At 34.0% G+C, this 25520-nt stretch overlaps 8 protein-coding genes across 9 annotated transcripts; 6 read left to right on the top strand and 2 right to left on the bottom strand.

Moving 5' to 3' along the window:
- The first annotated feature begins 965 nt into the window (after positions 1–965).
- LOC108558318 (gonadotropin-releasing hormone II receptor-like) lies at positions 966–4264 on the top strand. Its single transcript, XM_017915198.1, has 6 exons — positions 966–1272; positions 1597–1745; positions 1837–1942; positions 2008–2215; positions 2273–2399; positions 3809–4264. The coding sequence occupies exons 1-6, from the start codon at positions 1018–1020 to the stop codon at positions 4056–4058; spliced, it is 1095 nt and encodes a 364-aa protein (XP_017770687.1). The 5' UTR covers positions 966–1017; the 3' UTR covers positions 4059–4264.
- Positions 4265–5090: 826 nt separating this feature from the next.
- Positions 5091–7233, top strand: LOC108558323 (bleomycin hydrolase). The gene is made up of 7 exons (XM_017915205.1): positions 5091–5282; positions 5488–5642; positions 5706–5948; positions 6007–6144; positions 6203–6678; positions 6738–6858; positions 6918–7233. Exons 1-7 carry the CDS (start codon positions 5270–5272, stop codon positions 7131–7133), a joined length of 1362 nt encoding a protein of 453 aa, XP_017770694.1. The 5' UTR covers positions 5091–5269; the 3' UTR covers positions 7134–7233.
- LOC108558324 (uncharacterized protein F58A4.6) lies at positions 7201–8037 on the bottom strand. The gene is made up of 2 exons (XM_017915206.1): positions 7668–8037; positions 7201–7612 (listed from the first exon to the last, which is right to left on the bottom strand). The coding sequence occupies exons 1-2, from the start codon at positions 7973–7975 to the stop codon at positions 7234–7236; spliced, it is 687 nt and encodes a 228-aa protein (XP_017770695.1). The 5' UTR covers positions 7976–8037; the 3' UTR covers positions 7201–7233.
- A 206-nt stretch (positions 8038–8243) lies between these two features.
- On the top strand, positions 8244–10327 carry LOC108558320 (protein NipSnap). Its single transcript, XM_017915201.1, has 5 exons — positions 8244–8474; positions 8530–8703; positions 8763–8934; positions 9007–9274; positions 10028–10327. The coding sequence occupies exons 1-5, from the start codon at positions 8419–8421 to the stop codon at positions 10174–10176; spliced, it is 819 nt and encodes a 272-aa protein (XP_017770690.1). The 5' UTR covers positions 8244–8418; the 3' UTR covers positions 10177–10327.
- A 294-nt stretch (positions 10328–10621) lies between these two features.
- On the bottom strand, positions 10622–12700 carry LOC108558321 (gamma-aminobutyric acid receptor-associated protein). The gene is made up of 4 exons (XM_017915202.1): positions 12570–12700; positions 11479–11653; positions 11076–11273; positions 10622–11004 (listed from the first exon to the last, which is right to left on the bottom strand). Exons 2-4 carry the CDS (start codon positions 11566–11568, stop codon positions 10933–10935), a joined length of 360 nt encoding a protein of 119 aa, XP_017770691.1. The 5' UTR covers positions 11569–11653; positions 12570–12700; the 3' UTR covers positions 10622–10932.
- Positions 12701–12724: 24 nt separating this feature from the next.
- On the top strand, positions 12725–14585 carry LOC108558319. The gene is made up of 3 exons (XM_017915200.1): positions 12725–12968; positions 13030–13426; positions 13480–14585. The coding sequence occupies exons 1-3, from the start codon at positions 12939–12941 to the stop codon at positions 14442–14444; spliced, it is 1392 nt and encodes a 463-aa protein (XP_017770689.1). The 5' UTR covers positions 12725–12938; the 3' UTR covers positions 14445–14585.
- A 1854-nt stretch (positions 14586–16439) lies between these two features.
- Positions 16440–21676, top strand: LOC108558317. Its single transcript, XM_017915197.1, has 15 exons — positions 16440–16551; positions 17152–17359; positions 17574–17822; positions 17870–18015; positions 18079–18188; positions 18244–18436; positions 18502–18599; positions 18660–18840; positions 18896–19232; positions 19866–20072; positions 20128–20376; positions 20435–20690; positions 20750–21001; positions 21060–21240; positions 21298–21676. Exons 2-15 carry the CDS (start codon positions 17156–17158, stop codon positions 21641–21643), a joined length of 3009 nt encoding a protein of 1002 aa, XP_017770686.1. The 5' UTR covers positions 16440–16551; positions 17152–17155; the 3' UTR covers positions 21644–21676.
- On the top strand, positions 21669–24846 carry LOC108558322 (putative fatty acyl-CoA reductase CG5065). Of its 2 annotated transcripts, none has more exons than XM_017915203.1 (8): positions 21669–21962; positions 22013–22264; positions 22324–22469; positions 22532–22641; positions 22697–22889; positions 22950–23041; positions 23106–23286; positions 24470–24846. In XM_017915203.1, the coding sequence occupies exons 1-8, from the start codon at positions 21693–21695 to the stop codon at positions 24795–24797; spliced, it is 1572 nt and encodes a 523-aa protein (XP_017770692.1). In that variant the 5' UTR covers positions 21669–21692; the 3' UTR covers positions 24798–24846. The 2 variants fall into 2 exon arrangements, with proteins under 2 accessions (XP_017770692.1, XP_017770693.1); XM_017915204.1 differs by having other exon boundaries at positions 21841–21962; positions 22030–22264.
- The last annotated feature ends 674 nt before the right edge of the window (positions 24847–25520 follow it).

Below are 25520 nucleotides of genomic sequence, written 5' to 3' on the forward strand. Positions count from 1 at the left end.
TCGAATTATTTACAGTCATAATTTCGTAAGTGAAAATAAAATAATAAACAGTTTAAAATTATTATTTTTTTGTGAAAAAAAAAATATGAAATAAATATATAGATTTTTAAATAACAATTTTTTGAGTAAAAGTTTATTATTAATAGATAAATCAATGTAAAAATATGAATATAATCATTCAAATTATTGAAAGATGTATAAACCATGAATATTATCAAATCTAGAGACTCGCATCAGAAACAAAAACAAAGGAAATTATAAATCTTTATATTGTTTGTTTCTATTGTTTTTGCTGCATTCTTTCAATTTTCTTAGTAAATTAAAAGTACTGAAACAAAGTAGAAGCGTTATAACAATAATTGAAACTATTTAAATAGAAATATCATTCGAATTATTTATAGTCATAATTTCGTAAGTGAAAATAAAATAATAAAAAGTTTAAAATTATTATTTTTTTCTGAAAAAAAGATATGAAATAAATATAGATTTTTAAATAACAATTTTTTGAGTAAAAGTTTATTTTTAATAGATAAATCAATGTAAAAATATGAATAAATTCATTCAAAGTATTGAAAGATGTATAAACCATGAATATTATCAAATCTAGAGACTCGCATCAGAAATCTTTATATTGTTTTTGCTGTATTCTTTCAATTTTCTTGGTAAATTAAAAGTACTGAAACAAAATTGAAGCTTTAAAACAAATATACAGGTATGGGACTTCGATCAGTCCAGATTTATTACAGTTAATCTCATTAATAATTGAGCAAATTAAAAATATGTAATGTTTCTTTTTTTGTATGTATTTAGTTCCTCAATTAGTCCGGTTTCAAAGAGTCCGGGATATTGGCGGAGTATTTAAAGCTTTTTTTTTACGGGTTTATGTAAAATTTACATCTAAATAAATTACAATTTTTTAATCGTTTAATCGTTAAACTTAAAGAATGTTTACTTTTGCAGATACAATAACGAGGATCATAGGATACATCATATTGTATAGCGGCATCAGCAATTTCGATGAAGATCAACGTTGAGGTGGAGGATCACAGGAACCTCCTGGAATGGTCAGCTGTTTCCTTGGACAACTCTACGCTGCCAATAGACATGAGATTCAATGACGGTCACAGACTTTCCATCATAGTGTACAGCATACTGATGGTGTTCTCATCCATCGGTAACATAACCGTTCTGGTGCTCATCCTGAAGAGACGCAAGAGTTCGCCGTCGCGCATCAACACCGCCCTCATGCATCTAGCAATCGCCGATCTTCTGGTACGTCAAATCAAGAGTCGCGTGGTGGACGCGCCGGGTACATCCATTTCACTTGTCTCATCATCTACTATCGTAGATTCTATTAGTTTACTTAATTAACAAGAAACCTGATTTAAAGTAATTAATTAATTCGAAGAAGCGAAGGTCAAGGGTATCCGTTTCTTTCCATTTAATTTATAAATTGTCAAGGGTTGACGGTTTCGTCTTCATTTTATTATATTCTTTACTATTATTATCGCATCGATCGATGCTGTAATAAAATCTAATACAAATACAGTGGAATTTGTCAAATGGAGGTGAAATTTAATAGGAGACCTGTTTCAGGTTACATTTTTAACGATGCCGCTAGAGATTGGTTGGGCCTACACGGTCCAATGGAAAGCAGGAGATGCGATGTGCAGGATAATGACGTTCTTCAGGACGTTCGGCCTTTACTTGTCCAGTTTCGTCCTGGTCTGCATCAGCATTGACAGGTTAATTGATGAGTGGAAAATAAAAAACATATGATCCGCAATTAATCGATGAAATGAACAAACAAAATAAATACAAATGCGATTGTTCCAGATATTACGCTGTACTGAAGCCTCTGCATTTAACAGGAATAGACAGACGAGGGAAGTTCATGTTATCGGCTGCTTGGATGGGAGCAACCCTCTGCAGTATGCCTCAGGTAAAGTGTTGAAACGAGTTAAAGATTACATAACAGATTTGTTCAAGTTCAAGTTGCAATTTTAGATGATGGTCTTCCAAGTCGAACATCATCCGAACATCACGTGGTACGAGCAATGCATCACCTACAACGTACTGAAAACGCACACGCACGAAATCCTGTACGCAGCTTTCGGTATGCTGATGATGTACGCGATCCCTCTGATCGTTATCATCTTCACGTACGCATCGATCCTGATGGAGATATTCAGGAAAACCAAAGAATCTTTCGGATGTTAATAACTTAATCTCATAACGATTTTCCATTCGTAACGAATCATTTATTTTTCAGCCGATCGAATCCGTCGCTCGAGTCTTGGATTCTTGGGGAAGGCGAAGATCCGTACGCTCAAGATGACGATCATCATCGTGCTCGTCTTCTTCATTTGCTGGACGCCTTTTTACGTGATGATGATGTGGTGAGTTTATCTGCGAATCGATCGGGCATAATTGCAAACACAATTTTCCCATTTTCACAACAAAGCGCACGCGATTTGTAAACATCGTTAGCGCGCTCATGATAATAATCGGAAAATTGTTATTTTCGTCTGTGCATGTAAATAATACAAAAAATATTCGAGTGTGCCAAAGATTTGAATCAGTATTCATGATAAAAAAAGACATATATTCTACGTACAATAGTCTGTATTATAATAACCGATATGAAGGTGACAAGTTCAAACCCTCTATCAAAGTAGAAACAAATCATTGTGATGTTCATTATCTGAATTTATTTATTTTTATACGAAAGATTTTATACATACTATTGGATTTCCAGCAAAGTTTTTGTGCCGATTTTTCACGAAAATTAAAAATCAAAACTTTCATATATAGATATATAATTTTTGTAATTAAGTATGCACCAATTTTGATCTATAAACCTTTTTTCATCTTTCGCGCAACTTAAACATTACATCCTCCCAGAATTTATTTATTAGGTTGATGGAATTTTTCAAAGACCCAAATTTGTGGAAAACTACAGCTGGATTATACTCGATTAATGTCTTGATTTCATCATTATTACTAACAGAACTTTAAGGCTTAAATCATCTAGTCGAAATTTAGATAATTATGTTCCTAAAGTTCATTTAGCTAAAGCAACTTCTCCGTAAGCAGAATATATCTTAGTTATTGCTTTAGTGGCATTTTTGCCTCTGCAGTAAGAGAAAAGTATCAACGTCTAAAATGCACTTTGTCTTCTTTCGCCTTCACGAGGGTACTAAATGTGTCAGTTCCATTGAACCGACTCAAACTCACTTTTTTAGAATATATACACAAGTTCATTGTTTTTCATAATTCTGATTAAGAATAGACAATCGGTACTTAGCCAAAATCGGCACGAACTTTTCGTCCAATATTATGGACAAAACACAATATTTAGACGCTCAAAATTACCGATTTTTTTTTTTTGGTAAAATTACTTATCTTTTAATAAGTTTTCTTAAATTTGAGATACTATTGATTATTTGCTAAATTTCTTTCATTGTCAGTTGTGTTAGCTCTTCAGTTTCGTAAATCTTATATTTAATTGTTTAATGAGAGACACAATAGTTTAGGTAATAGCGGATTCATTCAAGTGAAATAAATTCTAATCATCCTCTTGACTCATATTTCTAAATTCTTGAAGATTCTGCAAAAATTGGACAACATTCAAAAAGTTTTGTACGTCGCTCTTGATTTCGTCAAAATTAGTTCAAGTAAATAGATAAAGATTTATAATTTATAATTAAACAATATACAAAACTATGAAATGTTGTAAATGTACACAATATAAGCAAAATCACACGATGAGCATTAAAAACTACAATATTTTTGCAATTTATTTTAGGTATTGGTACGATAGAGAGGCAGCTATTCATGTAGACCAGAGGGTCCAAAGAGGCCTATTCATTTTTGCATGCACCAATTCGTGCATGAATCCCATCGTTTATGGAGTGTTCAACATAAGGACGAGACGAACGGCGATGCAAACGAGACCCAGATTGGCCACTCTGGATTCCAGGCAGAGCGGAATTTCGACTCCTACAGTCGAATCCAAACTACCCGCAATAGAGATATCACTAAGGAACCTCGAATAGGATACTTAATTTAATTAATTACTTAAAATCAATTTAATATTTAAATTAAACTATATCAGATTATCACTATATAACAGACATTCGGATAACGATATGCGAATAAGTTAGTCATTCATTACTTAAGGAAACAACGCGCAGTGGACTTTATTCTAGTAATTATATAATGTAAGTCATCTTCCTATTAAATATAAACATGTTCAATTAAAGACATAATCATTGAAAAGAAAATATGTAATAGTCGTTTATTATAGTTTGAGTAAAATAATTACGAAAACTGTACACGATAAATATTTGTATACAGTAAGTCCTCGACTTAGGCGGTTAATTCGTTCCAACAGTTTCAGTGTAAGTCGAAAACCGCGTAAGTCAAAAAAATAATATAAATCTATGTACAATTGCAGTAATGTTAAGTTGAGTGTTGAAGCTTTCCTGCATACATAAGTTGAAGACTTACTGTATTTGTATCATGACTTAGATCAGAATGCTTACATTACATGCTGACAAAGGATGTAAATATCGATGCATCTACCGACTGTAAATTAACTATTGTCAACCAATTTCTACTAAAATGTAAAAATAAATAAATTTCATAATAGGATATATGATTTTCCAACATTGTACGTGTTTTCCTTATAATCTGCATTCTCTGCCTTATCTAAATCTCAAAATCCTTCTGTTATTCACATTATTGTTTTTTTTTTTGTTATTATTAATATTCAATTTAATTATTTTAAACTATTTCAATTATTTAGTATAAATGTTCTTTCTTATAGCAGTTCTAACTTTATAATTAATTTTAAGCAATTAAAGATCATACATTTATAATTTTAACTACTAATCAATGGTAAAACTCTGTAGACAATCTAAATGAAATGGTAAGAGTTTTTTTTAGTAAAAAGCGAAAGATTCATTCGCTTTTAAGTGAATCCTGAATTAAGGGTATAAACTGGTGTGAACCAAGGTAGGTGTTGAATTTTCACCTACCAGGTTACCAACTGTATTACATATATATATATTTGAAGGATAGTTAAGTTGGCATGCTTTGCTAAACAAACGTTAGATTGGATTGGGTGTTGTGTTTGTCAACGCAAAAGTGCCTATCACTTCGCACAGCAATCATCACATATCTCGCAAATTTGTGAACACTTATTTGTAGTGCGATTCGCTGTATTTGTTCTGCAATTGAAAAATCCTCAAACGCCCTGTAAATAATGGATCCTTCACGTAAGTAACCAAAATCACCATTTTATTTTTGTCTATAACGAAAAAAAGTTAATTATAGTATAACAAACAAAAAAAAATGATCACTACTGGAATTTTCCGCGGCGCTCTGCGATTTGCTACAATTGCCCGCGGGTCCAGTAAGCATCATTATTTGCTTTTCACTTTCATCATCCATTTGCATGAATTGCTTTATTTTTTTTTTTAGCTCTCAGCAAAGAAACCCTTCAGAAGTTTCGCAGCGCATTCTATGACAGCCCAAAGAACATTCTTGCCCAGAACGTGTGCAGCAGAGTAGACCCATTCGATGTTTGCCTATCTAGGAAACAATTGGAGGATGTCCAGCATGTGTTCAATCACAAGGTAAGAGTTGCAAACACATCAAACATTCCTTGCATAAATAATTCAATGCAACTTCCGTTTAAGGTTGATGAAGGTAAACCAATGACCAATCAGAAAAGTAGTGGCCGTTGCTGGATTTTTGCCACACTCAATGTGATCAGGTTACCATTTATGAAGCAGCTCAACATTGAAGATTTTGAATTCTCACAAGGTTACTTATTCTTCTGGGATAAAATTGAGAGGTGCCATTTCTTCCTCAACAATGTTGTTGAAGTGACCAAAAGGAATGAAGCAGTTGATGGAAGATTAATGTCATTCTTGTTGCATGTAAAGTACCTTTCAGAAGTGTTAAAGTTATAGTTTGGTTTATAATGTAAACTTTTAGGATCCAACCACTGATGGAGGGCAGTGGGATATGATTGTTAATGTTATTAATAAGCATGGTTTAATGCCAAAGAAATGTTTCCCTGAATCCTTCAGCTGTGAGGCCAGTTTAAAGATGAATCGCATTTTGAAAAGCAAAGTAACTAATAACAATTAAAATAGTGTTACAAGTGTATATTTATAATATGTATTTTTAGCTGTGTGAATATGCCAAAGCAATTAGAGACCTATTAGCTAAAGGTGCAGGAGACAGCGAAGTGAGGCTGTTGATTGAATACCAAATGGAGAATATTTTCAGGATTGTGGGTATCTGCTTAGGTATTCCAAGTGAAACATTCACATGGAATTACTATGATAAGAACAAGGGTTATCACACAATTGGCCCAATCTCGCCAAAAGATTTCTATGAGAATCATGTGAAACCTATTTATAATGTGGATGATAAGGTCTGCCTGGTCACAGACCCAAGGCCAACGAATCCATTTGGAAAAAGTTACACAGTCGATTGTCTTGGAAATGTTGTTGGTGGTAGAGCTTGCATTTACAACAATCAACCAGCCAATGTTCTCTTGGATTTAGTTAAAGCAAGTATTAAGGATGGCGAAGCTGTTTGGTTTGGATGTGAGGTGTCGAAGAGGTTTGCTCCTAAACAAGGAATCCAAGACCTTGAAATGTATGTATACATTTTTTTTTTACAATATAGAACTGCATTATATATTATGTCATTTTCAGACATGATTTCCCATTGGTATTTGGAGTTGATATTCAAACAACTCTCACCAAAGCTGAACGTTTGTTATATGGAGAAAGTGCAATGACTCACGCAATGGTTTTTACTGCAGTTAACACTAACGTAAGTTTATTCTCTATCATCTATTTTGTAAATGTCTAAAATCAAACGTTGTGTTACAGGATGAAAATGAGGTAACTAAATTGAGAATTGAAAACTCGTGGGGTGAAGAAAGGGGAGAAAAAGGTTATTTGATAATGACAGTGCCATGGTTCAACGAATTCGTCTTCGAAGTTGTCGTCGATAAGAAGTACGTTCCGGAGGACGTTATGGACGTATTCAAACAAGAACCTGTTGTGCTGCCGGCTTGGGATCCGATGGGAACTTTAGCGCAGTAAAAAGTAAACTCGATACCTTTAAATGTTCAAAAGAGAGAGAGAGAGAGAAATGAAGTGAGAACGAACATTCTTACCAAAATTAATTTTTAATCAACAAACATCAATGAGTTTTCTTGGCTATGGCCAAAGACCTTTCATACGACAGTTTAGACCAAATGCCTTTACACATCCTCACCAATCTGACGTCGGTCCCATGCTTGGCATTATCGTATTCGTACATAACGATATCCTTTGCAACTTTGTATTTTCCCTGCTGGATCAAGCTCAAACTGAAGTATAACCTGCAGCGAGCCGCTATTAATGGATCACCAACTTTAAGCGCTAATTGCAGCTGATGTAAGGATATTTTGCCAGCCGTTTTAGCTCTATCGACAAAATAATCTCCAAGCGCTGAGAATGCTCCTCCCAACGTTGATAACCACGATAAGGCGTTATCCAATTCGCAACGTTCCCTCACCAATTCTCTTGTTTTTGAATTCCTAAAATAAATTCTCAATAGCTTAATTACAATGTTGTACATTCACTATTATTTACCAAGAATAATCCAGAATTTCATGTTCCTCGCTGAATTCCACTAGGTTGAATCTGATCCTATTGATCTGAGGGTCTCTAAAGTTCTCCAGGAACTTGATTCTATACGAACCATTACTTTTTAACGTTTCTACCAAATAATATAAGGTAATGCCATGAATATTCACGCGGTATTCCTTTTTACTGGGAACAACTTCTCCCTCGCCAGCTCCACCGATGCAACCAATTACATCACTTATACCATTAGAATTTACTGAAAACCTATCAAACTCTTGACAGTATCCTCTAACAGTAACATAAACCGTTTTCATTATTTTGTAATTTAAAAATTATATTACTACCAAAATCTTTGATACCAACCAGCTGATTATGACATTACATTAAGTTTTGTAAATAGTTCAAAAACATTGTATTTGAACTATTATTGATAATTATTATTTTTATTTAAATATCGATGTTTATTATAAGTAATTCAAAGGAATCTGTATTCATTTAAAAGTGTTAAATATAAAATGTTTATAGTAGATTGCAATTGGATAATTGGGTTGCATAATATCGGATTTGTTGTTCTATGCTTGTCATTGCTGATGTTGTTTTTGTCATTTTCTGTGGCCTGCTGCGATTGGAAGTTTCCACAAAATACTACGACGATAGTAGAACTTCTTTCCTGATTTCTGTAGATCCTCTGAAAGTGTTGTTTTACATTTACGTTCAACGCTATTGGATAGGAAGAGGCCGTTGTTTTTATCGAAATATGGCAAGCAAATTAGGGATCAGTCTAGGATTCAGATCTGTGCCTAAATTGATCAGGTAATGATGCTACAATTACTGTTGATTAAAAAATTACATGTTATTTTCCGTTTAGGCCTATCTCGACGTCACCAGCTCATAACGATGCTTGGCTCTCGAAGCTGCTTGTCAGAAAGATTGAACCAACCAAAGAATCGCACAGCAGAATGCTCAGTGATAAGGACATTGTTTATGGTCTGCAGACCCACAATTTCCGCCCAGATAGCCGCCATAAATACATTAAAAATATGTAATTTCTCATGATAAATCTGTACAATCTTTTTAGCCAGGTCTAATTCCTTTTTGTAGGAAGAACACTGTTGCTTTAGTTACCTCTCACAAGAAGTTAGAGAATGATGTGGAATTGGTTGGTTCATGGACTGTTAATGTCGGAGATCAGGATCAGGCTATACATCTCTGGCAATACAGAGGTGGATTTCAAACCATTGATGATATGAGTGCTGTGCTTAATGATAATCAAGTAAAGGCTAAACGTTTATGTAGATGAGAATAATTAATGTTATTTTTCTTGTGTGTGTGTGTTTTTCTTTAGGATTACATGAAGCTTTATAAAGAGCAGTCAGAGCTGGTGCGTTCCAGACATCTGCAATACCTTTTGGCGTTCAGTTACTGGCCGCAAATAGAGTCAAGATCAACGAAGAATATTTACGAGATAAGGTCTTATGCTCTTAAGCCAGGTACAATGATTGAATGGGGTAACAATTGGGCTAGGGCCATTAATCACAGACAGAACAATCACGAGGCATTTGCCGGATTCTTTTCGCAAATTGGAAGACTTTACAATGTTCATCATATTTGGTGTAAGTGATTTCATTTTTATTCCGATAAAAGGTAAATATTAATAATTGTTTAGTGCAATTATATAACAATATTACTTTACCTAGATACAACTGTTAAATTTTCGTCATCTTTAGCAGCAGGTAGTTTTTAGTGCGGTGCCGAAAACCCAAGTAAACATTATCAGACAAATATAATGTCAATTTACTAGAACAGATGAGTTATTCAATTCGTAACATTACACAATGTTGTAATACTGTTTTTATTTATCAATGATTTATACATCAAACGTTCGCTACTTTGCAAGTACATAGATTTTGACAATATCACTTCTAAATTGGTTTTGTCAATATTTATTGTTTGTGTTTAGTGTAAATATTTTCATCATCAAACACAATGACTTCTCTCTCTCTCTCTGAAATGACTTTAAATAGAATTAAACTGCACAAGAAGAGACTTAACTGTATAAACGAAAAATATCTAAAAAAAAAATAATTCGAAGCGGAACTATGCATGTTATTGGAACTATACTTGAACGTATACATTTTTTACTATTTGAATATGTGTTAGGAATTTGAGGGAAGATAAATATAGAAATATTGATTTAATTTATTCATAAGCGCGTTACTTGCTAAGTACATGCGAAACAAGCTGTGGTATTCATGGAAAGTTACATCCCACGTACAAAAATACTGATTTATATACTTGACAAACATTGACTAGTATGTAGCTATTTTAGATGAGACAACATAACGACTAATGTTATTGCGTTTCAGGTTATAAGGATTTAACATCCCGCAAGGAAACGCGTCAAAGTGCTTGGAGATCCCCAGGTTGGGACGAATGCGTTGCTTACACGGTGCCGTTGATCAGAGAGATGCACTGCAGAATCTTAGAACCGACTGAATTTTCTCCAACTCAGTGAATCTTTCCAAAAGTAAGAAAGAACAGAGTAACTACATATAATTAATTAATTAAAAAAAAAACTATGTATTCCCTCATGCTTCACAATTCTTGTGTATATACTATACATCTATGTGAGAAAATGTTAAGCATTATTTTTAATCCCACTGAAATCTTTACATATAAAATTTATAATTATACCATAGAATTTAAGGTTTGCTTACTGTTGAAATAAAAAGTTTATAAATGGGTTGAGTAAATAAGAATGCCAACATCTTTTACACACTTAAATATTATTTGTAAATAATCTTTACATTCACTTATTTTCTTTTATCACATACATACTTAATAACTAATAAATATATGAACTAAGTCGATTTTCAGAAATAATAATCGTTAATAGAAACTGAAAAAAAAAATAAAGTGTCCTAGAGACTAATTCACTAATTTGAAGTTGAATCAGAATGAGAAACAATAAATTCTCGTTTTTTTTTGTTTGTTGTTGTTGTTTGTATTGAATTTACGGCTAATTTCGTCAATGTTTCATCATTGGCAAATGTAGCGCAAAATGAAATTCAACAATAAATATTTAAACAAAAGAAAGTATAGAAAAAGCGCAAATCAGTGTGAACTTGATCTTTACCAAGATATATCTATTAAATTTCCATACATTTCACCAACTAAATTCAATTATGGGTATATTTAAAAAAAAAAAAGTGGATATTTATAACTGCAGGTGGAGAAGAGAAGGTCTTGGTATTAAAAAACGGGGAGCAACTTAAACGGTGGCTCCATACACGTTTTCATCAGAATAAGCTATGTATAAGAAAAAGTCCTCCTCGTGATGTTCCTGCAACAACAAAAAAAAAACCAGTTGAATGAGTATTGTTATTTAAGGATGAAACATGTTTTGATAATTACTTGATATAGGGAGCCCATAGTGGCAGATGTTGGCGGAATGACGTTGTTGACGAAGAAGAACAAAGCGTCTTCGGGCCGCAAGTGGATACGCTTGCGGATGAGGAAATAGAATTGCCCCACCGTCAAATCGGATGGCACCAGATACTTCTTCTTATCCAGATCACCGATCCTGGCTTTCGGAGCTTTCTCCACGATGACCTAGACACAACAAAGATGGAAAATAATTGTTACGTCTATGCGAAGAACAGCTGTTCGGAGCCTCTGTTATTATTTTGACGGCGGCCATTTTTAAAAGGAGAGACCAAAATAAAAATATTGCGAACAAAACAAAGAGGGCCGCGCGAAACAGCAGCTATTGCACAATTCGTCGCGAATTGCACAACATTCAGATTGTCACACTTACCGGAACGCGGTCTGGGTATTTCCTTCTGATCTTCTCACCCTCGCCTTTCCTCTTCTCGAACGGATGCTCCTCTTTGTATTGGAATTTCATCTTGACAGTAATTTCAGGCTGTCACCGATCGGAAACGACGAATTTGCTGCTGTCTGCCTTGCCTTCAGTTACGAACTGAAACTAACTAAAACAGAGATGACACCTACACTGATCAGAAATGAACGGCTGGGATAGAAAGAGAGAGAGGAGTGACAAAAGTCGACTGGTGGAAGGAGGACGAAATACGAAACAATCGATGAATGCGCCGCCGCTATTGGTCGTTGCCCAGGACCCTCAGTTGCCACATTTACACCTGCATTGTTTTGTTTACATACACAATATATAAAAAAAATCTAAGATCATTAACATTCAACCTCTCTTAATTAAATCATTGAAGATTTTAAATTGATTTATTACGAAGTGCGCTTCCATTGAAAACAAACTACGTTAAACGAGTATTAAAAAAAGTTGCTGCATTTTGAACTTGAACCGTGCATATCCAAACCAAAATAGAAATGTACGATAAATATAAATAACTTGATGTTCAAAAATATGCATTACTCAACAATATTAGCTTATTTACTCTATGAACGTGCAACTAATTGCAAACTTGAAGCGGATCTAATCATCGTGCTATCGATTGCAAGTTAATTAATTAAATACAGATCGAATTTCATATTCTATACAATGTTTGGCAACGTTGTAAAATCTCGCTGACAGCAGAAGACAATAAACAAAAAAAACAAATATAATGCGCACTGGCCTCGATTCGAATAATAACAATTTCTTATCAAATATTCAATAACAAACAATTCCTGTGGAATCGCCTTACGTGCATTACTCACGTTTCCAGAAGTGATTGGATTTATGAGTCGACATGCACAATTATTAACTGGTATAGAAATACCAGAATTCGAACAAACAAAACAAAATTTGGCAACGCAGTTTGTTTTGTTAGTGTCACATTCAAAACACAGCTGGTGGCCATTTTTAAATTCTTTGTTTTTTTTTTTTATACCTGAATAGGTTTTGTGGAAAAGTTTGTTCAACCTTCAGCTTACCTGCTTTAATATCAGTAGACTGCAATGGTCAAATGGAATGCAGCAATCGGTTGGATCACTCTGAATTTATCGTGGAGATACGTGCAAAGATTCACGTCTTATCCTAACAACAACATGAAGACAACTGCGTCATGTCTACAGCACGCAAGCGTCATTGGCATTGAAATACTACGCCGATCAAATCAATTGCACAACATTTCAATTACAACATATTTATTACTTTCCATCTACTAATCACATTGTTACTCACATCTGTCTTTAGATGCTTTCTTGCTACTTGCTAAAGTTACCTTTTGGTGTTTCTAAATTTACATTATTTACAGTTGTCAGCAGTGCTTGTCAAATGAGAAAACAAGCTTAGCTGTGAAAATGTTTGAAAATTGCGATTCTTCCTTGAACGTAAGTAACAAAGTTTTTAATTAATGTCATGTAATAATAATACATTATTATTTATTCGAAGGATCTGCTAGACGTAGAAATCAGAATCGATAGACCTCCAAAAAGAAACAAGAAAGTATCACCCAAGTTGGAAAAGCGTAGGAAATTTCCTGGACCCGCAGGATTTTTACCCGAGAATTTAGAAGATGAATCTCTTCTACACGAAAACAGCTTCCAGGAAGAAAATGATGAGAAGGAAGAGGAAATTGAGGTGGCAAACCAAGTCCACTTCTTGGGGAACACCTGGAAGCAAGTGTCTCAAGAGTTTGGAGTATTTATCAACAAATTTAATATAAATTATATAAAAACCAATCTATTGCCAAATGATAAAATGCCGTTCTTAGCTGCAATTGTAGTGCACAGAGATTCGTTTAAAGGAAAGATACCAATAATTATGTTGACTTTGAAAGATTTAACTGGTAATTTGTTTTAACTACTATATTTAATTAGTTTAATTATTTTGCAATTTCAGGTGAAGTGAAAAGCCTAATCCACCATGAATTATATGAGGAATACGTAAATGAGTTCGCAGTGGGCAATGTTGTTGTCTTAAGGGATTTTTCAGTGCTCAACATGAGCTATGGTAGAAGCCATTGCATAACAATAACACGAAACAATTTGTTAACAATTTATTCTTTGAAAGAAATTTATTTAAATCAACCTAATGAAATATTCACGCAAATGCCAATGCGATGTGAAAGAATAGATGTACAACATTTCGAAAGAAGCACTATCAATAATTTAGTCAACAGTAAAATTATTATTGAAGATTCAAGTACAGTGGATAGTGTTGGGACTTCAATGTTGAAAAAAGAAAATATATTTGAAAGTAATCAGAATTTAGATAATTACGATATAGTACATCGTCAATTTCAAGCGAAAAAAGCTAAATTGGATGAAGTATTACCAGCAAAAGTGAAACATAAAGATTTAAATGCAGAGTTGGATGATGATCTTCACCTTTTTGATGAATTTGATAATGAAATACCAGAGAAATTATCCAGTATTTTAAAGAAAAAACCTAACACAAAACATCAAGCAACGTGTAGCGCAGATTTCGATGATGATCTCAATGATGATCCCAATGAAATAACAGACAAATTAACAAGTATTTTGAATAAAAAAGAAGCAGTTTTGGATGGTAATCTCGATATTTTTGATGAATTACCTAATGAAATACCAAAAGTAGTTCCCAGTATTGTGAACGAAATAAGTTATACCGAGAATTTGCCTGATAAAGAGAATAATATGTTAGATAATAACAGAAAGGCTGATGATGCGCATAAAGCTAATTTGAAGAGTAAATTGAAATCGTTTCGATTTCTCGCTAAAGTTAATACAAATGAACCAAGATGTGTTGAAGCTCCGCAGAAGAGTGTTTCTCAAATTTTTGAAGACACCACCAGTGAATTGGACTGTTTTTTTAGCGATTTCTAGATGATTCTTTTTTTGTGATAATATAATTAATAAAATGTTCTTTTTAGGTAGAAAAGAAACTTTTTTTTATACATTATTACTATAGTTACAAGTGCAATTAAGAAGCAATAGTTTTCATTGTAAATATGAATAATCTTTAAGTATGCATGTATTTTAGTAAATATTCTTAATTGTAACGAGTATTATTTATTTGCGTATTATAATATTATACCAAAGTGATGGTGATGGCGTGCTTTCACAAGTTTGGTAATCGAGATTTAACCAATTGATAACTGTACCTTACATAAATATAATTATATAGAGTTGACAGATTAATTATTCAACACTTGTTAATGTCTGGAATGTAAATTAAAGATATGTTCGATATATAGATAATACTCTATCTGCTAGCCTTTGACCAATGTTACTTATCTTCATAAGAAAACTGATTTCTTCATAAGAAATTGTCCAAATGAAAAGAATTAAAATTTTTGCAATTTTATTTCTTTTAAAGAACATTTATTTATAATTGCAGGTGATTGAATTGAAGATTTATATGTTACTAAAACTTGTTTGGAATTTTATAAGAAATTTTCAAAATTTAAATTATTTGGCGCTTGATCTTGTGGCGCCTCGGAATGAGCTGATGCGGTGGCAATCGCAAATTCGACAACCAAAACCGAAATCCCGACTATGTCAAAATCCCGACAATCAAAATGCCGACTATATCGAAATTTGGACAATCTAAAACTTAATAAGATTATTAATTGTTGTTATTTATTGTTAATAACATAAACTAATTTTATTATAGAATATTTCTTATTCTTAAGTTTTATAATGAATAAGACAACGAAAAAAAATGTTATTAAGAATAAATAACAAAAGAGCCATCGACTTAAGACTTAGTAAAAATATCAGTATCCGTCGTATCTATTAAAATATAGTAGAATAATATAAAATGTTATTGTAGAAATTATAATAATAAAAGACACTGTCGGGATTTCGGTTGTCGGGATTATGGTAGTCGGGATTTCGATACAGTCGGGCTTTCAATAGACGGTCTTTCGGTTGTCGGGCTTGCGATATAGACCCATATTTTCATTTTTAGAATTGTGATGTTCACTTTGCTGTTCTTTTGAATAAAGTTAATGGAATTAGTGTCACTCGGAAAAGATGATTAGATGAGCCAAATATATCTATTTAACAGTTATTTGTTTAAGCAGGCTCTAAAAATATAGCAATAAAATCCGGTGAGAAAAACAGAAATTCTGCCTATATTCTGAGCATAACTCCATTTAAGCATTTCTCTCCAAGAACTATTAGTGGTTTCACTAGCGTTTTTCTTGTGACTCTGATGACAATGGAGTAGGAGGAATCCATGATACAAATATACGAGATACAAGGGTTCCATAACCAAGCAGAATGAAACAGAAACTTATACAATAGAACAGAACAAAAACAGCTACAAATTCGAATAGTACTAAAACAGAATATTAAACATTTGTTATATATTTTGTAGGTATTAAGTTTTTAAAGCAAATAAAAGTGATGTTTGTATTAACCGTGGTTTTACTGTATTTTAAAATATTAGTCGTTTTGTGATGTTTGTCTTGGTATATAGTTACTTCATCTTTGCCAGTCTGATACTAAGATTGTCCTACTACATAATGCGCAAAATATGATGAAAATTGAACTGTTATCGAGTGTTACTTGCATAATTGTATAATAAGAAATGATAATTGAAAAATATAATGTTTACAATAAAAATTGTTGCAACAACGTCAGTTCCAAAGTTGGCTAAATATTTTCCGTTGAAACTTGTTTCTCATTATTTATTGTTGAACAGGAAACTATATGCACATATTATATTAAGTCCTTGCAATATGCGCATTATTTTGCAAAGTACTTTCGTGAAATCGTTATTGACAAAGACTTGTTCTTTCAAGGAATATTCAAATTTATACATTATTAATGAAAAAATGATCGTTTAAAAAGTGCACTCGATATAAGTATATAGACTTAAACTAGGAAATATTTTGTTTGTATAACAACTTTTTAAAAACTATTCAATTGGATATAAATGTTGTTGTCATTAAGTAGTCGATACAACAAATAGACTACATTTGGAGTAAGTAAGACTTATTTATGTCTATTTCTAAATATACATTGTTTAAGGATTTAATCGTTTTTGTTGTTGCAAAAAGTTTGCTAAAGTCTGCTTTTTCTTCTTGCTTAGTTTTCATTTACTGCTACTAATATACGTGACTACTTTAATGAATGTTGTGCATTTTAGTTGTTTTGCAATATCAGAAAAAAAAACACAACAAAAGTAAAGAAGTTTTGCACGAGGACAACGAGATCCTCAAGTGGTGGGAACAATTCATATTGCAATAAGAGATTTATTTTGATTTGTTTCAATAGTTGTTGCAGAAGTGTTAGAGAAATCTGTATGTTTTTGGTGAAATTAAAATAAAACGAGTGCATAAATCAATCTATTTCCAAATTCACTTATTTTCTGTATCAGTAAGCAAATTAATCCATCAATTTTTATTCATACTAAACCTTCTTGTTTCATACTTGCACATTTGAATTCCCATTTGTGCAATGTGCAATGTTTAACAAAAAAAAAATACTCGACTCTATTTAAGCAAATCTTCTTTTATTTAGAGTAAAAAAACATAGTTAATTAAACAAACAGAACGTTCAAATATGTATTTATATTTTCTAGGAAAATGGTTGATACTTCCATGAGCGAATTGCAGCAGTTCTATGCCGGAAAAACGATTTTCCTGACAGGTGCATCCGGATTCCTTGGGAAAATTTTATTGGAAAAGTTATTACGCACTTGTCCTGATGTTAAGAAGATTTACATATTAGTCAGAACTAAGAAAGGCAAAGATCCTAAAACAAGATTTGATGATATTTTCTCAGGAGTGGTAAGTACAACAAATATTTATTTCTTTAGAATAAAATAAAATGAGTCACAGAAGGTGACAAAGTCCTTGGAATCCTGTAAATTTCCAAAAGTTAGTTGAAAAAATGACATATATTTTAATGATTTAAACTTTTATTACTCAAATCATAATTCTCATATTAGTAACATAATTGTATAATTGTATATTAGTAACAAATTTGTGTTTGATTTTCTAGGTTTTCCAAGCTTTGAATGAGGCAAATCCGGAGTACAAAGAAAAGGTATCTTTGATAACAGGAGATTGTGCATTACCAGATCTCGGTATTCAAGATGCCGACAAAGAAACGATTACGAAGGAGGTGAACATCATTCTTCATTCAGCTGCAACGGTGAGATTTGATGAACACCTGACGATTGCAACAAACATCAATGTTAGAGCTATAAGAGATTTGATAGCAATGGCCAAGAAAATGCCGCAATTAAAAGTATGTATTTATAATTTACAATGAAACGAATTATAAATTGTATTTAGTCTTTCATACATATTTCAACTGTGTACTCGAATTGCATCAGGAAGGAAATAGATGAGAACTTCTATGAAGCTTCAATGAAAGGAAACAATTTAATCGACCTCATTGAATGTCTCGATGAGAATCTGATAAGCGACATTACATCACAGTAAGTCGAATGGAATTAGTTAAGGATTTTAGTAGATACTTTCTGATTTTTTTTTAAATGTAGATTGATAGGTGAATATCCGAATAGTTACGTGTTCACAAAAGCTCTAGCGGAGGATGTAATTAAATCCGAAGGGGTTGGATTGCCTTTGGCTATAGTGAGACCGTCAATAGGTGAGATTGAAGTAAATTTAATTAGGATTTATTTTCATTGCTTTTTTCTTTTAAGTCGTTGCGAGTTGTGAAGAACCGGTCAAGGGTTGGATTGATAATGTGTATGGTCCTACCGGCGTGACCATCGGGGTTGCTTTGGGGATTATTAGGACCATGCACTGCAGGAAAGATAATGTGGTCGATATTGTTCCTGCGGATTACGTGTGTAACGCAATTCTTGCAGCCTGTTGGGCTACAGATAGACAACAGTAGGTGTAACATGTTCTTGTAAAAAAAAAATAAGTAATTATGTAATTTTGTTTAAATATATTAGCCAAAGTACGAGTGAAGATGAACGCGAGAAGTTGTCAATTGAGAAACGCATTCCAATTTACAATTTCGTCAGTTCGGCGCAAAATGCCATCACCTGGAGTAAATTTGAAGTTTACTTTTGAAAAAAAAAAAGGATTATTAATGATTCGCCGATTTCAGACAATTTCATCAATTACGCGTACGAAGCGTGCCATAAAGTGCCTTCGCCTTTAGTTGTTTGGCATTACGTGCTGTTTTTGACTAGCAACGTTTACCTCTACGAATTGGCCCATCTATTACTTCACACTGTGCCTGGACACATAGTGGATTTCATTGCCAGGTGCATTGGAAAAAAACCTTTGTGAGTGTCATCATTAAATGTTAATTCTTTCAATTACCATCACTTTTGTTTGCAGATTGGTGAAAGGATACAAGAAGATACACAAATTTATGTTGGTCGTGTCTTATTTCGCACAGAGACAATGGGATTTTCACGACGACAACACGAAACTTCTTTGGAAAAGCCTGTGCGAAAAGGATAGGCAACTCTTCCAGTTTAATATAGCAACGCTGGATTGGATTTCTTACTTCGACAATTATACAAGCGGTTGCCGATTGTATTTGCTGAAAGACACGTTGGACACGGTGCCTGCTGGCAGGAGGAAACTGAGGATTCTGAAGTACGCTCATTACACGCTTATGGGATTTCTGCTGTACGGACTTTACCTTGCATTGCGTTTTGTACTTTCTACATTCTCTACTTAATCTTCATATTAACTGATATATAAATAAACACATTGCTATTGTATGTTGTTGTTATTATCACTGTTTTATTCCAAGATGCATTAATTAAAATATGCGCCTTTCATTTACAAGTGTATGCAAATGTATGAATGTAATTTTGTATTCTAAAGAATCACTATGCTGACTCTACAATTCTCGTAAACCAGACATCACATAATTTACAAACATTGCAGGTACGAATCCAGCTCGAAAACCCACAAAAGAAACTTTGAATCAACACAATCTTTGATTTATTCAATGACAATTACTTCACTAAAAATGATCATAATCCATTCACATTAATTAATCACAATTTTATAATTTGTTTTGATGTGGAAACATTTTGTAAAATCAGTTAAATAAATAAAGGTTTTATAAACAATGATTTAAATAAAAATCATTTTATTTTGGTTTAATTGACCAATAATCAGAAATTATAATCATATTAGATGATTTTTTTTTAAATAATTGTGTTAGTAATTAATTTTCTGTTGATCATATTGATAAGCTGAGTACGGTTCTGTTCAATTGTAAATGCGTTACACGTATCCGGTTGAAATGGGTTTAAAATTTGTGCATTAAAATGTTAGGTTTCGGTGAAAACTTCCAATCGAAATGGAGGAGAGCAGCGAAATATGTGCGTTCTTCGAGGACAAGACGGTTTTTCTCACGGGAAGCACCGGATTCCTAGGGAAGATCCTCATCGAAAAGTTGCTGAGGGTCTGCAATGTGGGGAAGATCTTCATGCTGGTGCGATGCAAGAAGGGCAAATCGGAGGAGGAGCGTTTCAAGGAAATATTCGAGATTCCGGTGAGATTACAATGATTATATCGTTTCTTATTTCAATCTTTTTTTGCTTCTTCAGTTATTTGATAGATTGAAGATCGAGAAGCCAAAGTTTTTGGAAAAACTTGTAATGGTTGCTGGTGACTGTAGTTTACCCAATTTGGGTATAAAGGACGAAGATCGGAAGATGATTATCGATGAGGTTCATGTAATTTTCCATTGCGCTGCGACGGTGAGGTTCGATCAAAAATTAAGAACCGCAACCAATATTAACGTTATTGCTACAAAGGATATTTGCGCAATGGCTAGGGAAATGATTAATTTGAAGGTTCGTGCATATCTTTTTTTTTTGTCTTAATTAAATTAATAACTTAATATTATTTTAGTCTTTATTGTATATATCCACTGCATACTCATTTTGCACAAGGACTGACATCGATGAGCAATTCTACAAACCGCAAATATCGGCCGAGAAATTGTTCAAACTCTTGGACGTGCTGAATGATGATCAAATAGCTGAATGTCAGGAGAGTATTTTAGGCAAATGGCCAAACACCTATTCCTTTTCGAAGTCGATCTCGGAAGAGGTGTTCAAGGACGAATCAAAGGGTTTACCTACAGCTATGATACGTCCATCGATAAGTAAGAATATTTGCAGAAATTAATAACAATAATGTTATATAAAAATAAATACTTTTCAGTCATATCGACGTTCAAGGAACCTATTGCAGGTTGGGTGGATAATTATTATGGTCCAATGGGCGTCGCTCATGGCGCTGGCTTAGGTTTGCTGAGGACTTTACATGCAGATCCTTTGAAGAACGCCGATCTGGTTCCTGCCGATTACGTAATCAACGCCATGCTCGCAGTAGCCTGGAAATCATCGAAGCAGATCTTCAACGAACCGAAGATCTACAATTACGTTTCATCTCCGGAAAAGCCGATAAATTGGAGTATGTCGCATGCAAGAAGAATAAATATATTTATGATTAGTTTAAATTGTTATTTCAGAAACTTACATGGCACAATGCCAACTCAACGGTAATCAAATTCCAAGCCCTCTAGCCGTTTGGTATTTTATATTCAGGTTGAACAAATATAAATGGAAGCACAATTTGGATATATTGTTACTTCATACACTACCTGCTTACATCATCGATTTTCTAGCATTCTGTATTGGTAAGAAACCGATGTACGTAATTTTTTGCTGAATAATTGAAGATGATAAATAATGTGATGTTTTGTTTAGTTTGGTGGAAAGTTACAAGAAGATACACAAATTCATAAATGTGCTCAGCTATTTCACTAATAGGGAATGGAATTTTGAAAATGAAAACACCAAACAGTTGTGGTTGGAGCTGAATAAAACGGATAAAAAGACCTTCGAGTTTTCGATGGCCAAACTCGATTGGAACGCGTATTACAAGACGTACATGATGGGAGGAAGAATTTATCTGCTGAAGGATCCGATGGAAACTGTTCCAGCTGGAAAGAGGAAGCTTATGATCATGCAGTCTGCGCATTATTGCTTGGTAGCACTCATTTGGTTCTTACTATACAAACTTATTGTGTTGCTCTACGGAGCTGTTTTTTAATAATGAATTAATAAAGTAAAGGTTACAAAGGTTGGCTTATTGTTTGCAAATGTTCAGTATCGTCAGTCTGGAAATGGAAGTGTTACTGGAACGTGGTGAAAATGTAGCCGTGAGGCGACCCGTGCTAGGCGAATCGACAATCGCTGAATTCTACTCAGGAATTAACGTTTTGATAACTGGCGCTACCGGATTTTTGGGTAAAATCCTTCTCGTGAAACTGCTAACATCGTGTCCGAATATCGGTAAAATCTTCCTTCTGGTACGCATGAATAGCTATTCCAATGTCGAAACGAAAATGGAGGATTTGGTGGATTCACCGGTAAGAATAAATAACTCGAAGATTTCGTATTTTAACACTTTTAAACAAAGATCTTCGCCGGTTTAAGGGACGGTCGCCCGGAAGCTTTGAACAAGGTGGAGTTCATTCGAGGTGATTGTCTGGTTGCCGACAATTGGGGTATAGGAGACGAGGATTTGCAGAAGATCGTCGACGAAGTCGACGTAATCTTCAACTGCGCTTCTAGCAGCCTCTTCGATATTAGCTTGAAGCAATCAGGGGAAATCAATGTTAGAGCTTTAAGCGATTTTCTGGAAATTTCCAAAAGGATGAAGCATCTGAAAGTAATGTTAGACATTACACCAAAATTATTTTAATTATTATGCAATAAAAACTTTGTTAGGCCTTCGTTCACGTGTCCAACGCCTACGTGAATTGCAATGCCGGTACCCTGAGTGAATCTTTGGCTAAGCCGTTCATTTCCGGCAGAGCCTTAATCGAATTCGTCCAGACAATGGACACGGCTCACGTCAGCAACAGCACGCCTATGTACGGTCAACAGGTCACTTCGATGTACCAAAAATAAACACAATTGTATTTAAATTTTGCAGAGTTGTAGGGAAATGGTTAAATAATTATATATTCACCAAATCTATCGCTGAAGACATCATCAGGAAGGATGGTAAACTGTTACCAATTGCTGTAGTAAGACCAGCGATGCGTAAGAGAATTATATATTTATTTGAAACGATCGCTTGAAAACGCAAATCATTCAGTAATTTCGAGCGCGAAAGAGCCCGTCCCCGGTTGGTTGGATAACGTCAACGGAGTGACCGGATTGATCATGACCATCTACCTAGGTTTGAACAAAAGTCTCCTCGTGCAAAAGAATGTACGCGCAGATGTTATCCCAGCAGATTATGCAGCAAACGCCTTGATAGCAGCCGCCTGGGATATCGCCAAAACCAAGTACACTTACCTCAATCAACAACCAATACTCTCACTGTTAACACTCATCCTTCTTTGCAGAACCTTGAACGAAAACAGCGAATATTTAGAAACGAACGAATACGTTCCAGTGTACAACTTGGTCGGTTCTAAAGAGCATCCAATTACATGGGGTTAATTTTTCGATATACTAAATAACATTTTACTAAAACACAACTCATTTTCTTTTCATCTCAGGAAGACTGTTCAAACTCGCATCGAAACACGGAAAACTCCTGCCGACGATTTACACTATTTCCTATCCATGGTGCATTTTCCACGGCAACAAGCGGCTTCACAGCATTCTGGTTGCAGTTTTGCATTACATACCTGCTTACCTCTTCGACCTTTTCGGATTCTACTTTTATGGGAAGGCAAGGTGTGTATGTTTTTCGAATCCAGTTTCCTTTTAACATCGCCATCGACAAACAACAACAAATTCTGTACAAAGGATGTGCGAGAATTGCCATAAACGAGACCATTACAATTAGGCCAAATGCTTATGGTAATTCGAACACATAAAGAAAGGACGACAAGGCGATAGGAGAAGAAGTAGAAGAAATTGAAGAAGGCAGTTTCAGTATTCACTATTGTCCTATGTTTTGCTTGATTCGCTTAAGTTAAACTTTTATTTTACTAAGATGAAAACAAACAAAAAATTAGTCAAAATATCATGACCTCATTTATTTTGCCAAATTAACTTCTTCCAGTTGTTAAGTAATCTCTTGTCAGCATGTCATTTACCTCAATGAACACATCCAAGTAAGCAAAGATATAATGTTTATATTGTTTCTATTTGAATAGAATGAACTGTTTTGGCATAATTATGTATAGCTTCTTAATTTAATGGTTGCATTTTTTTTTACAATTCAATCAGACTTTTGCTCTGTAATAATATTCTTAGAATTAGTCAAAAGATGCCATTACAGGCGTTGTGTTATATAAATAACAAAGTTTGTCAACTGACTAATGTAATATTTTTAAATAGAAATAATTAGAAAAATCCAAAAATATATAATGACAAACTGACACAATAATAAAGTTGTGTAAGATAGAAAATGCAATATGAATAAACATTAAAATTAAGCTTCAAACATTCGCATTAAGATTAAAGCAACCTTTTCTTGTTTCAAGGCACACTTCAGCACTTATTAAACATTGGATGATTCCAACAAAAAATCGTCAACTTACAAACTTTCGTAGAACTACAAAATACCATTAATAATAACTACAAATACAAGTTTAACATGCTAAGCCAGCGGTTTTCAAACTTTCTTTGTATGCGGCGCCCTTGATATATATTTTTTTCCGGGACGCCCGAAGTCCAAACATTTTGACATCTCCGGGCAAAATTTGGTTGGTTGTTCGTCACATTCATATGTGACGAAGTGAAATTAAATAGAATTGTAAAATGGAAAAATAAGTATAATTTTATATTTTTGACACTTTCTAGACACGTAAAATAGATCAACAATACATCGAAATAAATGCAATTAATTAAATATGAATTATATATAAACACCAATGTAATAAAATATATATGAAGATAATTTTATTGTTAGGTATTTGGGATATTACAATAAAGTTGATATGCTGTCGAGAAGCCTCAAGTTCGTGCTGATGAAGGGTTGGGAATCGAGCGGCGAAGCAACGAAAGGTCTTTGGAACAAGCTTAGCGCCACGGACAAAGCTCTCTTCGATTTCGACATGGACAGTGTGGATTGGGACAGCTACTTCCAGTCCTACATAGCTGGAATCCGAATGTACGTGCTCAAGGACACGATGGACACCCTCCCGGAAGGAGTCCAGGCGTTGAAGTCGTCGTTCCTGTGGATGCTCGCTACGTTTGGAGTAGCGCTCCTCTTCCTCTTCCACCTCTTGATTCTTTGATTCGGAAATGATCCAATGCGATATACAAATAAAGAAGGTTGCATGTCGAGCGTGAAGAATTTTCCCCTCTACTTAAGTAACTAGTGTGGATGGAGTTTGCATGCTGTTGATGTGAATGTGTGTGTGTGTATCTGAAAGTGGGGATAGATGATACGTGCTTTATGTTTTTCTAAACAATAATAATGCTGCAGTGCACACATAACTATTGCCGCGTTCGCAACGCGTCGCAGCGAGCAGACAGACAAGTCCTAAGTCATAACAGCATCGTCGACAAGCGAAGAATCAAACGAAACTGTACACTGCACACTCACGCACATATATACAAAAAGAAATACCTTAATCCTAATACCTAATCTATACAAATTTATAGATATATATATTTATATGTGTGTGTTGTGCTTCGATCGCGGAAAATAGGAAAAACCTCGAGATTCCAAACGACAAAAAAAAAAAAATAATAACGAAAACAAAATAAAAACTTTTCCACCACAACATCCGGTAGTGCGATGGACGCGGTCCGAGGTTTCTGCACGCTGCGTGCGTTGTTGCGTTAACACGAGTAAACATTTAACAAAAAGAAAAAAAAATAAAATTTGCGAAAACTTTTTTTTCTTTTTTCCAACAAAACAACATAACGGGGCGACAAAGAACAAGAAAATTCCTTTCAATGATTGCCTCCAACGACAAATTTTCCATGTGCTCGGTTCATTTGCATTTCAGCTA

The sequence above is a fragment of the Nicrophorus vespilloides genome, unplaced genomic scaffold (genome assembly GCF_001412225.1).
Source record: "Nicrophorus vespilloides isolate i.1.1-1 unplaced genomic scaffold, Nicve_v1.0, whole genome shotgun sequence".
In the NCBI taxonomy this organism is placed as follows: domain Eukaryota; kingdom Metazoa; phylum Arthropoda; class Insecta; order Coleoptera; family Silphidae; genus Nicrophorus; species Nicrophorus vespilloides.